This window comes from Protopterus annectens, chromosome 3.part1, assembly GCF_019279795.1.
Source record: "Protopterus annectens isolate FY-2018-M chromosome 3.part1, PAN1.0, whole genome shotgun sequence".
NCBI lineage: Eukaryota > Metazoa > Chordata > Ceratodontiformes > Protopteridae > Protopterus > Protopterus annectens.
The window spans coordinates 173,842,717-173,860,740 of NC_056732.1; the positions used below are offsets into that span (position 1 = coordinate 173,842,717).

Sequence of the window (18,024 nt, forward strand, 5' to 3'; positions counted from 1 at the left end):
CATTCTTGCCATTGGCCAACATGGGTATGATGGCTGCCACGTAACCTGGAAGTCTCAGAAAAGTACAGTTATGTACACTTACCATAAATGTAGATGTTCGAATGTATTCACTGTTGCAGTCATTACATTTGGGTAATCTGCTGGCAGGTTGCCCTCAGTCGGCCTGAATTCCAAAGTCTTGGGTCCTGTGTCGGTTGCTGTCTTCTCTTCCATGACGTCAGGTCATCAGGGGTATAAAACATGCAGCCGACGCCATTTTCTTTAGTTTTTCTTGCCCCAGATGTAAGGTGCCCCCAAAAAGGTAGCAATATTATATATAATATATATATGTATATACATGCATCAAAATAAACTACCTTCATCTACAAGCAAATACACCACATAGGTTGTAGAATATAGAGAAGGAAAGATAAACTGTAGAATGATGGAGATGGCGGGAGGGTAACCTGGACTGCAACAGTGAATACACTCGAACATCTACATTTATGGTAAATGTACACAACTGTACTATGTTCTTCATGTTTCACTGCTGCAGTCATTACATTTGGGTAGATTCCCACAGCTATGGTTGGGAGGGGGAATTTAGATAGCATTAGGGTCAGCTATAAGGCCCTGCAAGACTGCAGTAGCAAAGCCAGCTCTGGATTTAGAGAAAACTGGCAAATGATAATGCTTGGTGAAAGTATGTACAGAACTCCAGGTAGCAGCTTCTAGGATGTCCCTGGTAGGCACGCCTCTGAGAAAGGCTGTAGAGGTAGATGCAGCCCTGGTGGAGTGAGGTCTGATCCCCTGGGGGATAGGTTTTCCATGGTGCTTATAGCAGAAATGAATGCAATGGCTTATCGATTTAGAAATGGTACGCTTTGAAATAGCCTTCTCCTCTGCCCCTGCAGCAAATGCCACCAGCAGTTGTTCAGATTTCCTTTGAGGTTTAGTCCTGTCCAAGTAGAATCTAAGTTGTCTGTGCACATCTAAGGAATGCAGTATCTATTCCCCTTTATTCTGTGGATTGGGAAAGAAGGTTGGCAAATGAATGGACTGATTAAGAGCCACACTAGATACCACCTTGGGTATGAAGGATGGATTGGTTCTGAGGGACACCCTGTCCACATGAAAGATGATGAAAGGCTCCACTGCCATAAGTGACTGTAATTCAGATACCCTTCTAGCTGAAGTGATTGCTAAAAGGAAAGCTACTTTCCAAGAAAGAAATTTTAAGTCTGCAGTAGCAGCTGGCTCTAAAGGAGGTAGAGTGAGTTTCTCCAAGACAAAGTTAAGGTCCCAGGTTGGGGTTGGAGCCCTCCTGGGTGGTCTCAAATTGTTGGCCCCTCTAAGGAACTGCTTGAGCAGTGGATGAGAGAAGAGGGGAGGTTCTGTGTTACAATGAGCTGAAATAGCTGAGGCGTGGATTTTAATGGAGGAAAAAAACAGGCCCTTATAGAAGCATCTCAGTTAAGTATTGTAAAATCCGGGGTAAATTGGGCGCTGTTGTGCTCATCCCTTGAGATTGGTTCCAGGCACAGAATCTTTTCCATTTTTCAGCATAAGATTTTCTAGTACTAGGCCTCCTTGCCTCTAAAATGATATCCATCACAGGTTTGAAAAGGGATGGTAAAGGAGAGATTAAGTAATTAGCCAGGCTGCAAGGTTCAGTGTTAGAAGCTGAGGGTGTAGAATCTGGTTGGGAAGGAGTCTGAGGCAGGTGCCATGGAGATAACCGTGACACACTGCGCAGGAGGGGGTAATAGTGTTGGCGTGGCCAGTCTGGAGCAATCAAAATCATCCTTGGTTTGTCCTGTTTGATTTTTAGTAGTACTTTGGAGAACAGAGGCAGAGGAGGGGGCATAGACAGATAGGTTTTTCCAGCTGAAGGACAGAGCATCCACTTTCCAGGCTTATTTGTGGGGAGTCCTTGTGCAAAATTTGTCCAATTGGTAGTTCTGGGGAAGAGACAAACAGGTCTATATCTAGGCTCCCACATTTGCTTGTCAACATGTTGAAAATTCCTTGGTTCCAGTTTCCACTCGTGTGGGTCTATGAGGTTTCTGCTTAGTCCGTCTGCCAGTGTATTTAATTTTCCTGGCAGGAATTCAGCTTGGAGGTGCACTTGGTAGCTCAAGGCTGTGTTCCACAATGCCATGGCTAGTCTGCAGAGGGGGTAAGAATGAGTGGTGCTGTCCATCTTTACCATTAATTGTCCTGGAAGAATGTGGTCCTTGAAGGCTGTCGAAGCATTCTGTACAGCTAACATTTCTTTTTGATTGATATGCAGGTGCATTTGACTTGGGTTCAATTTCCCTGAATGCACTTCCCTGCCAGGTGAGCCCATGCATAATCTGATGCATTTGTTGTCGGGGTTTGGCTGGCAAGGGGTGGTGTGAAAGGTAGTCTCTTGTTTTGGTGGCAGGCCTTTGCACACCAAAGGAACTCTAGGCGTAGGCAAGGAATGATAGGAATCATTGTTTCTAGATCTTGAGAATGTTGACACCATAGGCTTTTTAGATACCACTGTAGTTTCCTCATAAGCAGTCTTGCATATGGAATTAGAAGAATGCAGGAGGCCATGAACCCCAAGGCTTGTAGTATTTGTCTTGCAGATAGCAGGGTTTTTGTGGCCACTTGTTTGAAGTAGGTTGTCAAATGAATTTGTTTCTCTGGCATGAGGTAAGCCATCTGGGAAGTTGTATTCAAGCTTGCTCCCAGGAATATAATTTGTTGACAGGGTACCAGGTGTGATTTTTTTTCATTTATGGTGTACCCCAGACAACTTAGAACCCTTTGTACAAAGGCCAGATGATTCAAAAGTATGTCCTGGCTTTTTTCTGCCTGAATTAGACAATTGTCCAGGTATGGGTATATTTAAACATTTCTTTGCCTGCAAAATGCAATGACTGCAGCTAGGCACTATGTGAACACCCTGGGAGCAGTAGATAAGCTAAAGGGCAATGCAGAGAACTGATAGTGCATGTAGCCTGCTCTGAAGTGTAGGTATCTTCTGCAAGATTCCCTCATTGGGATATGCAGGTATGCTTCTTTTAAATTTAGTGTTGCCAACTAGGCATCTTTGCCTAGCATAGGAAGTAATTGGTGAAGAGTCAGCATCTTGAATTTTTGAATCTCCAAACAGGTGCTTAGAGTAGACAGGTCCAGGACAGAAAGCCATGAATTGCCTTTTCTGGGTACCAAGAAAAGTCTTGAATAGAAACCTTGTCCATTTTCCTCTTCTGGTACCAGCTGAATAGCCCCCATGCTTAAGAGAGAAAGTACTTGTTTTTGGGCCTCTGCCCACTGATTTGGGGCTAGGTCCAGATACCCACATGTGGAAGTGAAATTTGTATCCCTGGGACACTATTTAAAACCCATTTGCCCTGGGTAATGAGCTCCCAATTCTTTGCATGAAGAGCAATCTTTCTCCCCAAAGGGGCAGTCAGTTGATCTAGGTGGCTGAACTTGTAAAAAATCTTTAACAGTTTGCATAGATTTAGCTTTATCTTCCATCTTTTTAAGAACTTCCTCAGCCTTGTTGCCAAACAGGCGGTCCTGATTTATAGGAGCATCCAACAATTTAGCTTTAACATGATCAGGCAAAGATTGCTCCTTAAGCCAAGCATGCCTTCTGAGCACAGAACAGGTAACAGCAGCCCTGCAAGAGGCCTCTAATGAATCAAAACCATATTGCAAAGTATGTTTTCCAACTTGTTCTGCAGAAAGCATTAAATCCTGTAATTCTTTATTTTCCACACAGTCAGGAATCAACATAATTTTCTGTTTAACATATGAAACTGGCAGTTTAACGCCCTAATGGCCCAAGGTTGAAGAAGTGTAAACCTTCTTACCCCATCTAGCCAGCGCCCTGAAGTCTCTTATCAGAAGGGGTAGGATTTTCAGCAGTAAAAGCCTTAATGCCCTTGGGCCCCTGTGAAATAGTCTCTGGATCTGTAATAGGATTTTTAAAAAGGAACTTGTGGGACTCCGGGACCCTGTAGTATCTGTCAGGTTTTCTGGGAGCAGGAGGCAGGGAATCAGGAGCCAAACTAGATTCCAAAAAAGCATCACCAATGTCTGGTACAGGAGGATTAGCTAAAGGCCTATGCTGAGGTAGGAGAAAGAAAACCCTAAGCCTCTTTTCTTAATCGGAAACATCCTGGCTTTCCCAGTGGAAATGCTCCCTTAGAGTATGTAAGGTTTCCCCAAAAGAAAAATCCTCAGGAGGGGAATCAGAGGGAATTGAGTCCTCTGCATCAGAATCTTCATAAGTAGATAAGGGCAAATCCAGATCATTAGAAGAATCAGAAACAGAATCCTGATCAGAAGATTTATAATCAACTTCAGTCCTAGGCCTCTTAGAGGGGGGGGGGGGGTTGGCTACCCCTGATTAGAGCTATTAGATCTTCAGCCATTCTTATCATTTGTTTTTTAGGCATAGAGGCCGGAGCATGTGGCCTGGGCGTCGATTTTTTAGGCATGGATCGAGATTTAGTCCTAAGTAAAGAAGGAGGCGTAGGTTTAATATGCAAGTCCGTAGGCCTGAATACACCCTCAGAAGCCAGTGCCTGCACAGCGGCTCCAGATCCATCCAAGGTAGAGACATCCGCGGGTTCCACAGTTGAAGCATCTCCGGCATACTGGACTCCGAATGGGTCTCAGTAGAGGCCTGCGAATCAGAAGTAGCAGGTATCAGGGGCTGCAAAAGCACCTCACTGAGTACTGGCGAACTGGAGACTGGCTTGTGAGAAGTGTTGTCTGCAGTTATGGACTTCGGCAGCCTGTCTCTGTCTTTATCTTTACGTTTTTTTCGGAATCCCGGTAGTCGGATGGCTAACTGACATTTCGGGATAATTAAACCGAGAACCAAAATATTTAGAGGCGAAAATATACAGACGACGGATAGTGCGCTGATTAAATAAAGCACAAAACCGACAGGAAGGTACATCGTGGTCAGGGCCTAGGCAAGGAATACAGTATGAATGAAAATCTTTATGTGGTATTTGCTTTCCACAAGTAATGCAATTAACTTTTACTGACATTGGTAAGGAGCAAGAAAAAGTTTCCCCAATGGGGTACTTAGCTTTAGTTGAAGACTTCGGTTCTAAAACGAGAAAACAAAAATTTCAGGAGTCGGCCGACTGGCACTTGTGAACTGCTTCTGCTTCGGGCACCGCACGGCAAGAAAGACTGATGTAAGGGCGTCTGCTGCATGTTTTATACCCCTGACAATCTAACATCATGGAAGAAGTGACAGCAACTGACGCAGGACCCACAACTTTGTTAATCAGGTCGACTGAAGGCTACCTGCAAGCAGATAACCCAAATGTAATGACTGCAACAGTGAAACACGAAGAACATCGCCCCAAGGGCAATGCACAGAACTAAAAATTGGTTTGAGCCTGCAAGAAATCTGAGATATTTTCTGAAAGTGGGCTTTATAGGTTTGTGAAGGTAGGCATCCTTTATGTCCAGGGTTGCCATGAATCCCTGTGAGAAGAGAAGGGGAAGAGGGTAGGCAGAGTGAGCATCTTGAAGGTAGGAACTTAAAAGGGGTTGAGGCAGGAGAGGTCTAAAATAGGCCTCCATTGTCCATCCTGTCTGGGAACCAAAAGGATTCTATACTAGAATCCTTTTCTTTTTGATTCTGTAGGCACTGGTTCTATAGTGCCTTGTATTAGTAGGGTTTGCAGGACCTGTCGTAGGACAAGTACTTGACTGGTGGGTGGCTGGGTACGCCCAGCTTTGGGGGTGAGCCAGGACATGAAGTAACCATTCTGTATGATGGACAGGACCCACTTGTCTGAGGTAATAAGTGACCATGCAGGGAGACAGTGAGAGAGACTGGCAGACAGGGGGAGCGATGGGGGGGTTAAAGATTGGCAGGCTGTGAGACACTATCTGCCCTATCAGGAAATGAAGGCCTTTGGCTGTAGGAAGGAAAAGCTCTAGCCGGAGGGGGCTGTCTGCTTTCCTGATAAACTGAGTCTTCGCCGAGTAGTTCCTACAGAACTTAGAGACGGGCGAGACTAGGTGTTTTAGATCCTGTAATTCTTTTCGTTTTTGTTGCAGGGACTTAAACAGGTCAGCAACTTTTTCACCAAACAGGGCAGAGTGATCCAGAGGTGCATCAATAAGTTTGGCTCTGAAGTCATCAGGGAGAGGCTGAAGGCGTAGTCATGAGTATTGTCTTAGTGCAGAGGCTGATGCAGATGAGCTAGATGAGGCTTCAGCTGCATCATAACTGCATCTTAAGGAATGTCTATTCACCTGAAAGTTGAGGGCTAGAAGGGAGGTCAAGGAAGCTTTGGCTGCACAATCTGGAATGTCAGCAAGTTCCTTACTGGCTTTGTCCAGCAGAGCTGAAGAATATTTGGTCATGTGAGTTTGGTAGTAAATGGCTCAGAATGACAGGGTAGCAGAGGTGTAAATTTTCTTTCCCAATCTCTCCACAGTCTTGTTGTCCTTATCAGATGGTAGTGGTAGTAAGAAGCTTGGAAGCCCTATCAATTGGGATGGAGATAGTGGCCGAGTCAGCAGGTGGGCACAATCAGAAATTTTGCTGTCTCAGGGACTTTGTAAAGTCTATCTGCTCTCCTTGGGGCTGGGGGTTGGGAGTCCAGGTTGATGGAAGATGAAGCAAAAGCTTCCGGGAAAGCTGGCTGAATATGGTGCAGTGCTAGAGGTTTCTGGGGCAGTAGGCCTAAGGGCCATAAAGGCATTAAACAAACTCTGGCTGAAGGCCTGCCAATCGGGCATGCTTTCAGTAGCAGGAGAAACAGGTTTTGTTTTCTGTTTTTTTCTTTAGAGGCCTTGCTGGCGTCTGGTTGGGAGAAGGCTTTGGGACAGGCACAGGGATGGCGGCAGCAGTGTGCGACGAGCCCAGAGTGAACGGTGGTCCCCCTCCGGCGTGCAAATGTAATACCTGTAAATGGTGACGTAAGGTCTTAGGGACAAATGAGTTACAGATGGTGCAGTTTTCGTGGTCGTGTTCCTTGACTAAACAGAAGAGACACTGATCGTGGGTGTCTTTGTGGGGAATCTGTCGACCACACTTACACCTGCCCTTTCCGGGTGACATGAACAGACTATAAGCAATAACAGTAATATTGAAAGGATCCCCAATGGGGTACTTAACTGAATTTTTCTGATCTGACGCCTGCAAGAAGCAGGAGCACTTGGCGTACGACTGGTGGCTGAAAAGTTCTGAGGGCTGGTGCATGCAGACGTCACTTTTATGTCCCCACGTACCTGCCGTCACATCAGACGCACCTAAAGGGACTGAAAATCTTTGGAAACCTGGCCAGATGAGCTGGAGGGTACCCACATATGTAGAATACTGCAACATTTGAATAGGAGGACACAGACACACACTCACACATACATACATTAACATTTCTGGAAAACAAATATCTAGTTTAATCAAATTTGAACTTTAACCAGCTTTGCCAAGAAGTAGATTAAGAGTACCCAAACATCATTTCTCACAAAATGCTAGACAAACATTTATATTTTAAACTAAAAAAAAATATGCTGAGATACAATCATATTTGTTTCTAGTTAACCTGGAGTTGCTCGCAACACAACTGTGCTGCATGGTCCAATAATTTGGTTTATAAAAGCAACAAATTCATGCCTAATGAAGCACTGTAAACAAAATGTACATATTCCCATTTCTTGTAGAATCAAATGCAAGTGCAGTCTAAAAGATGAGCCTATAATGCAGCAGTGCTCGAAGTAACTTGTGGCACTGCTTGCAGCTTACCTCTTAAAACATCTACGATCGCAGGTTGAAGGAGGAGGATATGATGATACAGGTACATTTCACTGAAAACAAGTCACACTCGTGGGGCTCTATCAGCACCAATTGTACAAGATGTCCTACTTATAGCATTGCATACATATGGCACTTCTCTGTATAAATTAAATCTGAATAGCAACATCGGAAAAAGGATATAGTCAAAGAATGTGTTACTGAGACAGTTTCCTAGCTGGGACAGAATATACATTTTTAAGATGGTAAGAGAAAACCTGTAGAAATAAGGTAGGCAATTCTTCCATAAGCAGAGTTTAAGGTATAGGTGCGCAAAAGGCAAAAGATATTCTGATAAGAAAACTATTCAAATAGTGCAAAGTATAACCAATTTTTATGTCTTTCCTCTTCAGTCACAAAACAAAATGTTTTCATGTATTTTCCATAAAAATGTTAACATTTATGAGGACCAAGCAGCACTACATTGTGCATAGGCCAAACTGTACTTACGTTAGTTCATGTAGTTTACGACTTTTTTCCTGATCTACGTTTTTTAACTTTTCATGTTCAGCCATTAAGCGTTCCTGTTCAAGCATAGTCTTCTGATTCGCACTGAAAAGATTAAAGTGATTACTTACAACTGTGATTAAACAGCTATGACTAATTTTCACTACACTCTTAACAGTTCTTAAACTGCAATTAGAATGAGTACTAATTCAGGTTGTTTTTCAAACTGCATACCTTTTTTGTAATAACATCCAAGCATTACCACAATTACACTTCCTCATAAATTCAACTCAAATTTCAACAGAGGTGGGCAGCAAGCCATTAGAAGATAATTCCAAATGCAAACTTCTACTCAGTTCACAAGAGGGATGGACACTATCAGTCAATACAGTGGCAATCACATAGGCACTAGCATTATGGGGATACCTCCTGAAAAAGCTCATCTGTTACCCTGTTATGGAAAGGAGAGAAAATAAGATTCTGTAAAGATGCAAATGAATGCAAACCTACAAGAAGCCTAATATAACCAGAATCCAAAATCATGCCTTCTAAACAAAGGAAAGGGAGGGAGAGAGGGTACGTAAACATATTTGCTGACTGATATTCTTAACGATCCAGTATGCAGATACTCTTACATAAAAGTACACCAGTCTGAAGTACTCAAACAGCAGATGACTGAAGTGCCCGTCTTCAAAGTAAAAGGACTAGAAATACAGCTGCACTGCTGGGGCTCCCTGGCTAAGCCAAATTTATAATCAATAAATCAGACGGATCCCAGAAAAATGGGCTTGGGTGATGCATAATACATGCAAAATAACTACCAATCCTGGATGCAAATGTTAGATTCAAAAGCAAGAAAGGGGTAGAGCCATACTTTTCCACAATACAATAAAACAGCAACTCAACAAGTAGCACATTTGTCTTTGGTGTTGGAAGATCAGAAGGCTGTGGGTTCATTTCCATACCATGTGCTTGGAGTAATTTTCCAGTACTGACACTACAGTGCAGCATAAGGAAGGTATTGCATTCTTGATTGTGCCATCCTTTGGATGAGATAAACTGATGCCCTACCTGCCAGAGTTACTGGTAGCTCAGGTGGGTATAAAAGATCACTACTGAAAACAAGAGTAGGGGAAGTTCCCCAGTGCCTTGTCCGAACTTCCCATACTCAGTATTAATATCTCGAGTATTTACTGAAAAGAGTTCATTGGCCTGGTGGGACTAACCCGGTCAACTAAGTGTAAATAAATACATGCATGCATACAGACAAACATACATAAATAAATACGTACATACAAATTAGGCATAAACCTAAGGACGTGTGTCCTGGAGTTGTAACTCATGTTATGTCAGTCTCTGTGATATATACAGAAGATGCCAGTCATCTTCAGAGAAAATCACACCATTATGGTATATAATCCTACTCCAGCCAGACGTTACTCTATGTGCATAAATCAAGATGTACTATGCAAGTAAAACTGTCTTCACACTGTCTTGCCTCACCAACAGGACATCTTCCAAGCAATAAGCTCATTTACCTTACTGCTAAGGTGACAAACCACAGGTTAAACGTGCAATGGAAGGTGCGACTTACCTAACATCTTCCATCACTGTAGCCCTCATCGTATTATTTATCCTGTAGCATAATTTGAATAAACCACCAAAGATTTTCCTGGTTATAAAAAGTTAAAAAGGGCACTGCTTTCTTGCACTGCTCACATGCTGTATTTACCCTATGTCATCACTCTCAGCATGCTGATGACATAAGGTTGGTGCTGCAGGTGTTTGGACTTTCTCCAGCGTTGCTTGAAATTATATTCAAACACTTATAAACAAAACAGAAATCAATGACCAAGCACCCAGGCAATAGTAATAAGTAAAGAATACAGTTGCATTCCTCAAATATTAATGTTGCTCTGGTAACAACTGAGACTTTTTTTCTCCTTAATGTGTACTTCCTTCTTACCTTAGTAGCCATAAAAGTGCAAAGAAAAGAAAAATCAATAACACACTCATTTCCCATTTTATCACTTTGGGGAAATGGGGTATATACATAATTTAATAAAACGGAACTGTAGTCGCTTAAATGCTGTACCATCTATGGAAACAGACAGCAAGTTATAATCACTGACGAGACAACATAGAGCAAGGCCCAACACAGAAGTATACCAGAAAGAGCAATTGGAATGGCTGTGAAGTGCTGCTTTTTTTTTTCCATCCCTATTTTCACACAAATTATTTTATGTGAAAAAAGCAGAGCAGCCGCCTCTAGCCACCACAGAACTTCTTGGAAAAAGTTACACAGAATGTTGATGCTACATTTTGTTTCACTAGACTGCAAATTATCTTTCAAGTTTACAGTCACCTTACAACCCTGTATGGCTATCAGATGCTAGTTTTCACATCATTGCAACCTTTTCAAGGTAACAAGGTAATCCACTGTACTTCTATAGTGGTCAAAGTCAACCTAATAATGTAAGAGTACATCAAATACTTTCTTGTTTTGACATGCAATTAAGACTAAACAAGGAAAAAAAAACATGCTTACAGGGAAACATAGGAGACCAACCTAATATATTTAAATTGAGAATAGTGCATTTCGAACACCTTATGTTACAGGAAATAAATTGCCAAAAACTGCCAACAGGTCAAAAAGTAACTAAAAAACCATATGCCAAGACCCTGGAAGAAAACACAATGAAGCTTACGGACAGGGCGACATAGTCAGGCCTTGTAGTTGTTGATTTAACAGTGTAGTCCACAGAAATCCACAAGATAAAAATGCCAAGGAACAAAGCTTTTCAGCTGTTAAAATTGTTTAATCCAAGCATTCGCTTCACAGGAAAAAACACTGAAATCACACTAACACTCCAAATGCAAGTACGTTTTCGTTTCAAAAACTTCCTCAGATGTGGGCTGGTAACTGCATCAGTGCATATATATATATATATATATATATATATATATATATATATATATATATATATATATATATATCAATTAACATTTAAAACCACCAATCTCATGCTGCATAGTAAATGAGGCATAACTGAAAAGTATTCCATGAAAACTTTTAAAGGCACATTCTAAATGCCTTATTTTTTGCATAAAAAGTACTACTGACTGTGCTCAGTGTCCACATATTATAAACAGGGAAACAGTGTTCCTTGAAAGTAGACAACTGGTTCTCCAGGGGAAAGAATACAGTAACTGTGAGGACAAAAGAATAGTATATTTGGCAAACTGTGGAACCTGTCAAGCCTTCTATGTTGGGAAGACAGAACGAAAGTTGAAAAGAAGAATTTATGAGCACATGTATGAGATACAAAACAAAAAAGAAACTAATGTGCTCTATAAACATAAGTTACAATGTGAAGAGTCATATTATGAAATTTTTGTACTGGAAAAAGTGAAATATGTCAGGGGTGGTTTATGGGAGGAAAGAATTGAGCACCGTGAGCTTTGGTGGCAAGTTAAGTTGCAAGCCAACAAGCACCCGAGACTCAATGAAAGTATTTCCATTGCCCCCCCTCCTCAAATTAAGAGCTGCAAAATTATAGATCCCAAGTAGGAATCTAATGTTCTTCCTTTACTTAATTATTAAGTTATTAACCAATTTCCATGTCAGGACTTACCTCAGTTGTATTTCAACAATATATTTTTCAACATAAGATGATGAACTACACTGACATCAAGAAACTGAAATAATTTTTAAAGTGTTTTTAGAATGTTTTTAAAGTATTTGTATTTTGCATTTTGTTATTTTGCACGTTATTCATTTATTTAACATGAAGATTTTAAACATATTTATATTAACATGGATAGCTGCTTATTACTGTATTCCTCTGAATTTTTTAAGCATGATTACAACAGTTACTCCATATAAGTTCTGGGTTCAGAGAAATTCCTAGGAAACATACATTCTTTATAACAGAAAATTGTAGTTCAACTTTGTGCCACAAGATGGCATTGTATTAAAAGTTGTTTTAGAAAAGGTTTTAAAAGGTTTTAGAGATTTTAAAGTTTAAATTAAAGTAATAAAAATGACTGTATCAAAGAGTTTGCAAACTTTTAGACAACTGGTATGATATTTGATTATCATTAGTACAATTAGGTCAATATTACTTTTTAATGCAAGAAATAAGGCATTTAGAATGTGCCTTTAAATGTTTTCATGGCATACTTTTCAACTATGCCTCATTTACTATGCAGCATGAGATTGGTGGTTTTAAATGTTAATTGACATATATATATATATATATATATATATGCACGGATGCAGTTACCAGCCCACATCTGAGGAAGTTTTTGAAACGAAAACGTACTTTCATTTGGAGCGTTAGTGTGATTTCAGTGTTTTTTCCTGTGAAGCGAATGCTTGGATTAAACAATTTTAACAGCTGAAAAGCTTTGTTCCTTGGCGTTTTTATCCTGTGGATTTCTGTGGACTACACTGTTAAATCAACAACTACAAGGCTTGACTAAGTCGCCCTGTCTGTAAGCTTCATTGTGTTTTCTTCCAGGGTCTTGGCATATGTTTTTTTAGGAAATAAATTGCACAAACACACTGTTTCCGAGTCCCTGTTTTCCTAGATTTTTGGCTGTGTAGAATATCAACCTTTGTATCAAGAAATTGGGCAGAGTTTTCAGTTAGAACTCCTTGGACTACAACAGCAAAACCAACTCTGAGGAAGGAAATGACATCCAGTAATGAATACCGTGTAGAAGTGTGCAGAACAAACCATGCTGCTGCTTCAGATATAAAAGTGAAGCAAGTACCTCTGAAGAAAGGGTTTGTGGTCTGCACTCTTGTGGGAGGAGAGGCTGGACTCTGCCCTTCTGAGCTGGGAATTTCTTGTTAAAGGCTTATAGTGCCTGCATATTTGAACTGCTTCTTACTGAAATTGGTACACCTTGTTTGCTGTAGCGTAGACTAGATCCAGGCCTGCTGAATCTAGCTTTGTTTGTATAACTTGAGCACTAATCCAGGCATTCTTCAAAGTATTCAATTGTATTTATTACTGCTTGGTAGTAACTTGATTAAAGTGTAGCTATCATTCTAAGTCTTTTGGATTAAGCACTTGGGCTTCAGACCAATTGTTTTACATTAGGAAGGTTTGTGGCCTGCACTGTGGTGGCAGGACAGGTGGCTTACATCCTTCTAAGTTGGGAACTGCTGATTGAGGGCTCAGTGTCTGTTATTCTTAAAGTGTATTAGTTCTGGTTTAAGCACTTGGGCTTCAGGCCAGTTATTTTACATTAAGAAGGTTCGTGGTCTGCACTCTTGTGGGAGGACAGGCTGGACTCTGCCCTTCTGAGCTGGGAATTTCTGGTTAAAGGCTTATAGTGTCTGCATATTTCAACTGTTTCTTACTGAAATTGGTACACCTTGTTTGCTGTAGCATAGACTAGATCCAGGCCTGCTGAATCTAGCTCTGTTTGTATGCGTGTTGTTTGTTTGCTTGTTATTTCCCTGAAACGTTAATACCACCTAAAACGCGGCTTTTCAGCGCTTCTGTGGATCCCTAGTGATATCTGCATTGCTTACTGTACTCATTTCCTTGTTTCACTTAAAAGAAAGTTACTGTTTGTCGTTTTTGCATTTAAGTTACCGATAACACATTGCATTTAAATTACCTGGCACTTGCTTACTAAAGGCACTTGCTCACTAAAGCAATTATATAAGTCAGCACTAAAAAATTAAAAGCACTACACTCTCACAAAGTCCTCTTGAGTACCTTGTTCCCCATTGGCCCTTTTTTTTTCAATTATAAAGGAATTCCCAATACTATTCTAGCATGTCTACAGGTCAGCTGTCAATCTTCTCTCCAGTCCAGCTGGTGAATCTGGGAATCTTGAGGCAATGTTACAACTGCCTCATGCACACAGACAACCCTCTCCTCCTCCCAATAAATTCCAACACATGTGAGAGATGCATCCATATAGCCAAACTGGAGGCTAAGCTCTCTCAACTCAGTACTGGCGTAACCAGTCAGGAGGAGAAGGAAACCACACTCAGTACAATTCCAGTCTCACATAGACCTACCACGACAGCAGGCCAAACACATAAACACACAAAAACATACTCGGAGGCTCTAAATAAAAATCTGCCTAAGCAGCAGAGACCTCCAAAGCAGACACCCAAGCAACCGCTACCTCAAGACAAAACACGTGCAACACATAGCTCACAAAGCCAGTGTGCCGAACAGTCACAGTCCTTAAGGCTAAACAACACACCTGATACACTTGTAATAGGTGACACTATCATCAGGCACACTGACGTCCCGCTCACCAGGCTGAACAAGGAGAAGGTCACGGTGAGCTGCCTGTCGGGCGCTAGGATCCGCCACATAACACAAGCACTCAGGTCACTCCAAGGCAAGTACAAATATGACTCAGTCATTGTCCATGCTGTTGTGAATGACCTGAGACGTACCTCCCTGGACTACATGAAAAGAGACATAGAGGAGCTCTCTGAGCATGTGGCCCTGGCCGGTATGACCCTGACCTTGAGTAGCATCTTACCCTCACCAAGAATGATGCCACAATATGAAGACAAGATGATCAATTTCAACAACTGGCTTAATTATTGGTGTCATTCAAAGGGGATCCAATGCCTGTCAGCCTGGGATGACATGCTCGACAAGCCACGATGCTTCGCTAGGGACGGCTTGCAGCTGTGACGCCTGGGGTTTCAGATATAGGCAAAGGCTCTTGCTACCCCATAGTGCCTTTTTAGGCAAGGCTCAAAGACAAACCCACCTCCACAGGTATCACAAGGATAAGAAACTAAGAGTAATGCTACTCAATGCCAGAAGTCTAAACCTCAAGATGCACTTTTCGAAACTCTCCTTAGCATGGAGAAAATCGATATCTGTGCAGTAACAGAAACCTGGTTCTAGGCTCCCGAGAGCACCTCAGCACTACCAGGTTATACCTCATACCATGCTTTTCGGCCCCAAAACTTGGACCGACCCACAAAAGGAGGGGGAGCATCAATATTCGTCAAAGATACCCACACCTCCAGGTTGGTGGCACAGCACGAAGCATCAGAGACTATCCATGTGCAACTAACAGTGGGTAAAACTGCCTTCCAGTTTATAGCCTGCTACAGACCACCCTCCCTAACCCAGGAACCCCACTCAGCCTTCATGAGAACACTGGAAAATATGAACAAACACCATTATATTGGGCGACTTCAACTACCCAAACATAGACTGGGAGCATTACTCTAGCTCCAACACCCTAGCCCAAAGGTTCCCAGAATTTATAAACTCAAATGCTATGGAACAACTTGTTACCACTCCCACAAGAGGGGAAAACATATTGGACCTGATCACCAACATGGGGACTCTATGCTCCAGACCAGAAGTGTATCCCTCACTGGTAAGATCAGACCATAAACTAATCTCACTGGATGTTCACATCCAGACACCAGCCCCTGCCCAGAAAACAACAGTGAAAAACTTCTCTAAAGCAAATTTCACACTCCTCAAAACTGAGGTGGAATCCTTCAAAGCCCCCGGGCCAGTGGAAAATATGGCCCAGACCGCAGAATCCTTTATAAACGCATTCTATGAACACCTTCAGGAATGCATGGATCATGCGATCCCAAATAAAACCAAGACCCAATCCTCCAAAGGCAGACGTCCTGTCTGGTGGACCCCAGCCATAAACAAGCTATACAATAGAAGGAGGAAGCTACTAAATGATAGAGCAAAATTCCAAAAAGGGAAGGCATCTCTGATCAGTATTAGCAAAAAACTACGGGCACTCATAAAATCGTCTAAGGCCAGCTTCGAGAGAAAAATTGCACAGGACACTAAGGATAATCACAAGGCTTTCTTTAGTTATGTTAGGAACGTGGGTGGTAATTCCCAGATATGCTCAGAATTAGTCCAAAATGACAAAAAATACACCGAACCCAACAGACATTGCCAACATCCTAGCTGACAGGTTCAGTGCAAACTTCTCCTCCCCCCTCCCCACCAAAAGGGCAAATATCTATTCCAGCAGAGTGCTGCCCCCCTGACATCTCAGATGCTCAGGTAAGAGCCACCCTCTCCAAAGCAAAAAACACAGCATCAATGGGACCAGACGGTGTCCCGGGCTGCGTCCTACATGAACTCCAAGAAGAGCTAAACCCAAACATAAAACTACTGTTCAATCTCAGCCTTACTACAGGATATGTACCCAAAGAGTGGCGTACAGCAACTGTGGTCCCTCTCCACAAAGGTGGTGCCTCAACGGATCCTGGAAACTATCGCCCCATAAGCCTGACTAGCTTGGTATGCAAAGCTATGGAAAGGATAATCATGGACCTCATAAATAAAGATATTGGGGACCTACAGACACTGGATCCTACCCAGTTCGGCTTTAAGGGCAGATCCTGCCTCTTAAACCTGGTTGAAATCTTTGAAACAGTCACCAAGGCCATTGACGAGGGGAAGGTGGTCCACACAGCCTACCTGGACCTCGCAAAAGCCTTCGATACAATACCCCACTCGGGCATTATAGATAAGCTCACCAGCTTAAATATAAACCCCTATGTCACTAGATGGGTTGCAAACTGGCTCAAGGACAGAACCCACATGGTTAGAATTGCTGGAGCCATGTCAGACTCCAAAAAAGTTACAAATTGCGTCCCACAAGGCTCAGTCCTGGGACCTCTCTTGTTCGGTATATATTTCTCGGAGGTACAGGCCATCACGGAAAGACTGTGGCTGACCAAGTTTGCAGATGACTGCAAACTGGGCGCCATAATCAACTCTCCAGCCGACACAAGCATCCTCCAAAAGGGCCTCATAGAAACAGACAACTGGTGCCAGAGCCATGGCCTCAAGCTAAACGCCAAAAAGTGTATAGTCATCCCCTTTGGCAAAAACAAAGTGCCCAGAAATTACCACATAGGTGGTAATCCATTAAGTACAGAAGAAGTAATTAGGGACCTGGGGACCCAAGTTGATAGCAATCTCTCATTTGACAACCATGTGGCCAAAGTGGTTAGAAAAACATTTTATATAGCCCACCCAACATGAAGGGATTCACATCTAGATCAGGGGAGGTCATCGTGCCTCTTTACTCATCCCTCATCAGGCCCATAATTGAGTACAATGCCCCTTTTAGGATGTACCTTACCAGACACCTGCAGCAACTGGAAAGACCCCAAAAGTACCTCACCAAGAGGATCAAAGGGCTCAAACAGATGCCATATACTGCCCGGTTAAAGAAACTCCAGCTGTACTCAGTGGCATACCGCCTGTTCAGAGGCGATCTGTGCCTGACGTATAAAGCAATGTCCAACCCGGAATTAATGGACATGCTGCACCTCAGAAAATCCAAATCCTATCGAGCTACACACTCGAGAGACTTGAACCTCAGCACTGTAATAAATAGGACATTCTGGAGGGATAGATTTATAACCCAGAGGCTCCCTTCACTCTGGAATAAAATCCCAATCCAGGTTAGGCAGAGTCCCTCATTGACTCTCTTCAAGAGGAATCTTGATGAGTGGATGGGAGATCATAGGTTTACCCCGGGTATCACTTCTGTGTCACTGTTAGACAGAGGCACAGTATACTAACCTCAAAAAAAGGGCATAGCAAAATTAATTTAAAATGGGTGGCGAAAGCCAAACACATTCTGGCTAGGCTTATAAATGTCCTAGGGCAGATAGCCTAGTATGAACCTATGAAAGCAGAAGAGGTAGGCACTGCTGTTACAGAAAATGCAATGCATCCACAGCAATCCTACTGAAAACAGTGTTTGCCTACTATAGC

At 42.4% G+C, this 18,024-nt stretch overlaps 1 protein-coding gene across 1 annotated transcript in view; it reads right to left on the reverse strand.

The window, feature by feature from the left end:
• KIF5B (kinesin family member 5B) overlaps positions 1–18,024 on the reverse strand; it is a 2,669,048-nt gene that overhangs the window by 579,494 nt on the left and 2,071,530 nt on the right. The window contains exon 24 of the mRNA XM_044066703.1: positions 8,249–8,350. Coding sequence (XP_043922638.1) covers positions 8,249–8,350 — 102 coding nt within the window. The remainder of the gene's footprint in view (positions 1–8,248; positions 8,351–18,024) is intronic.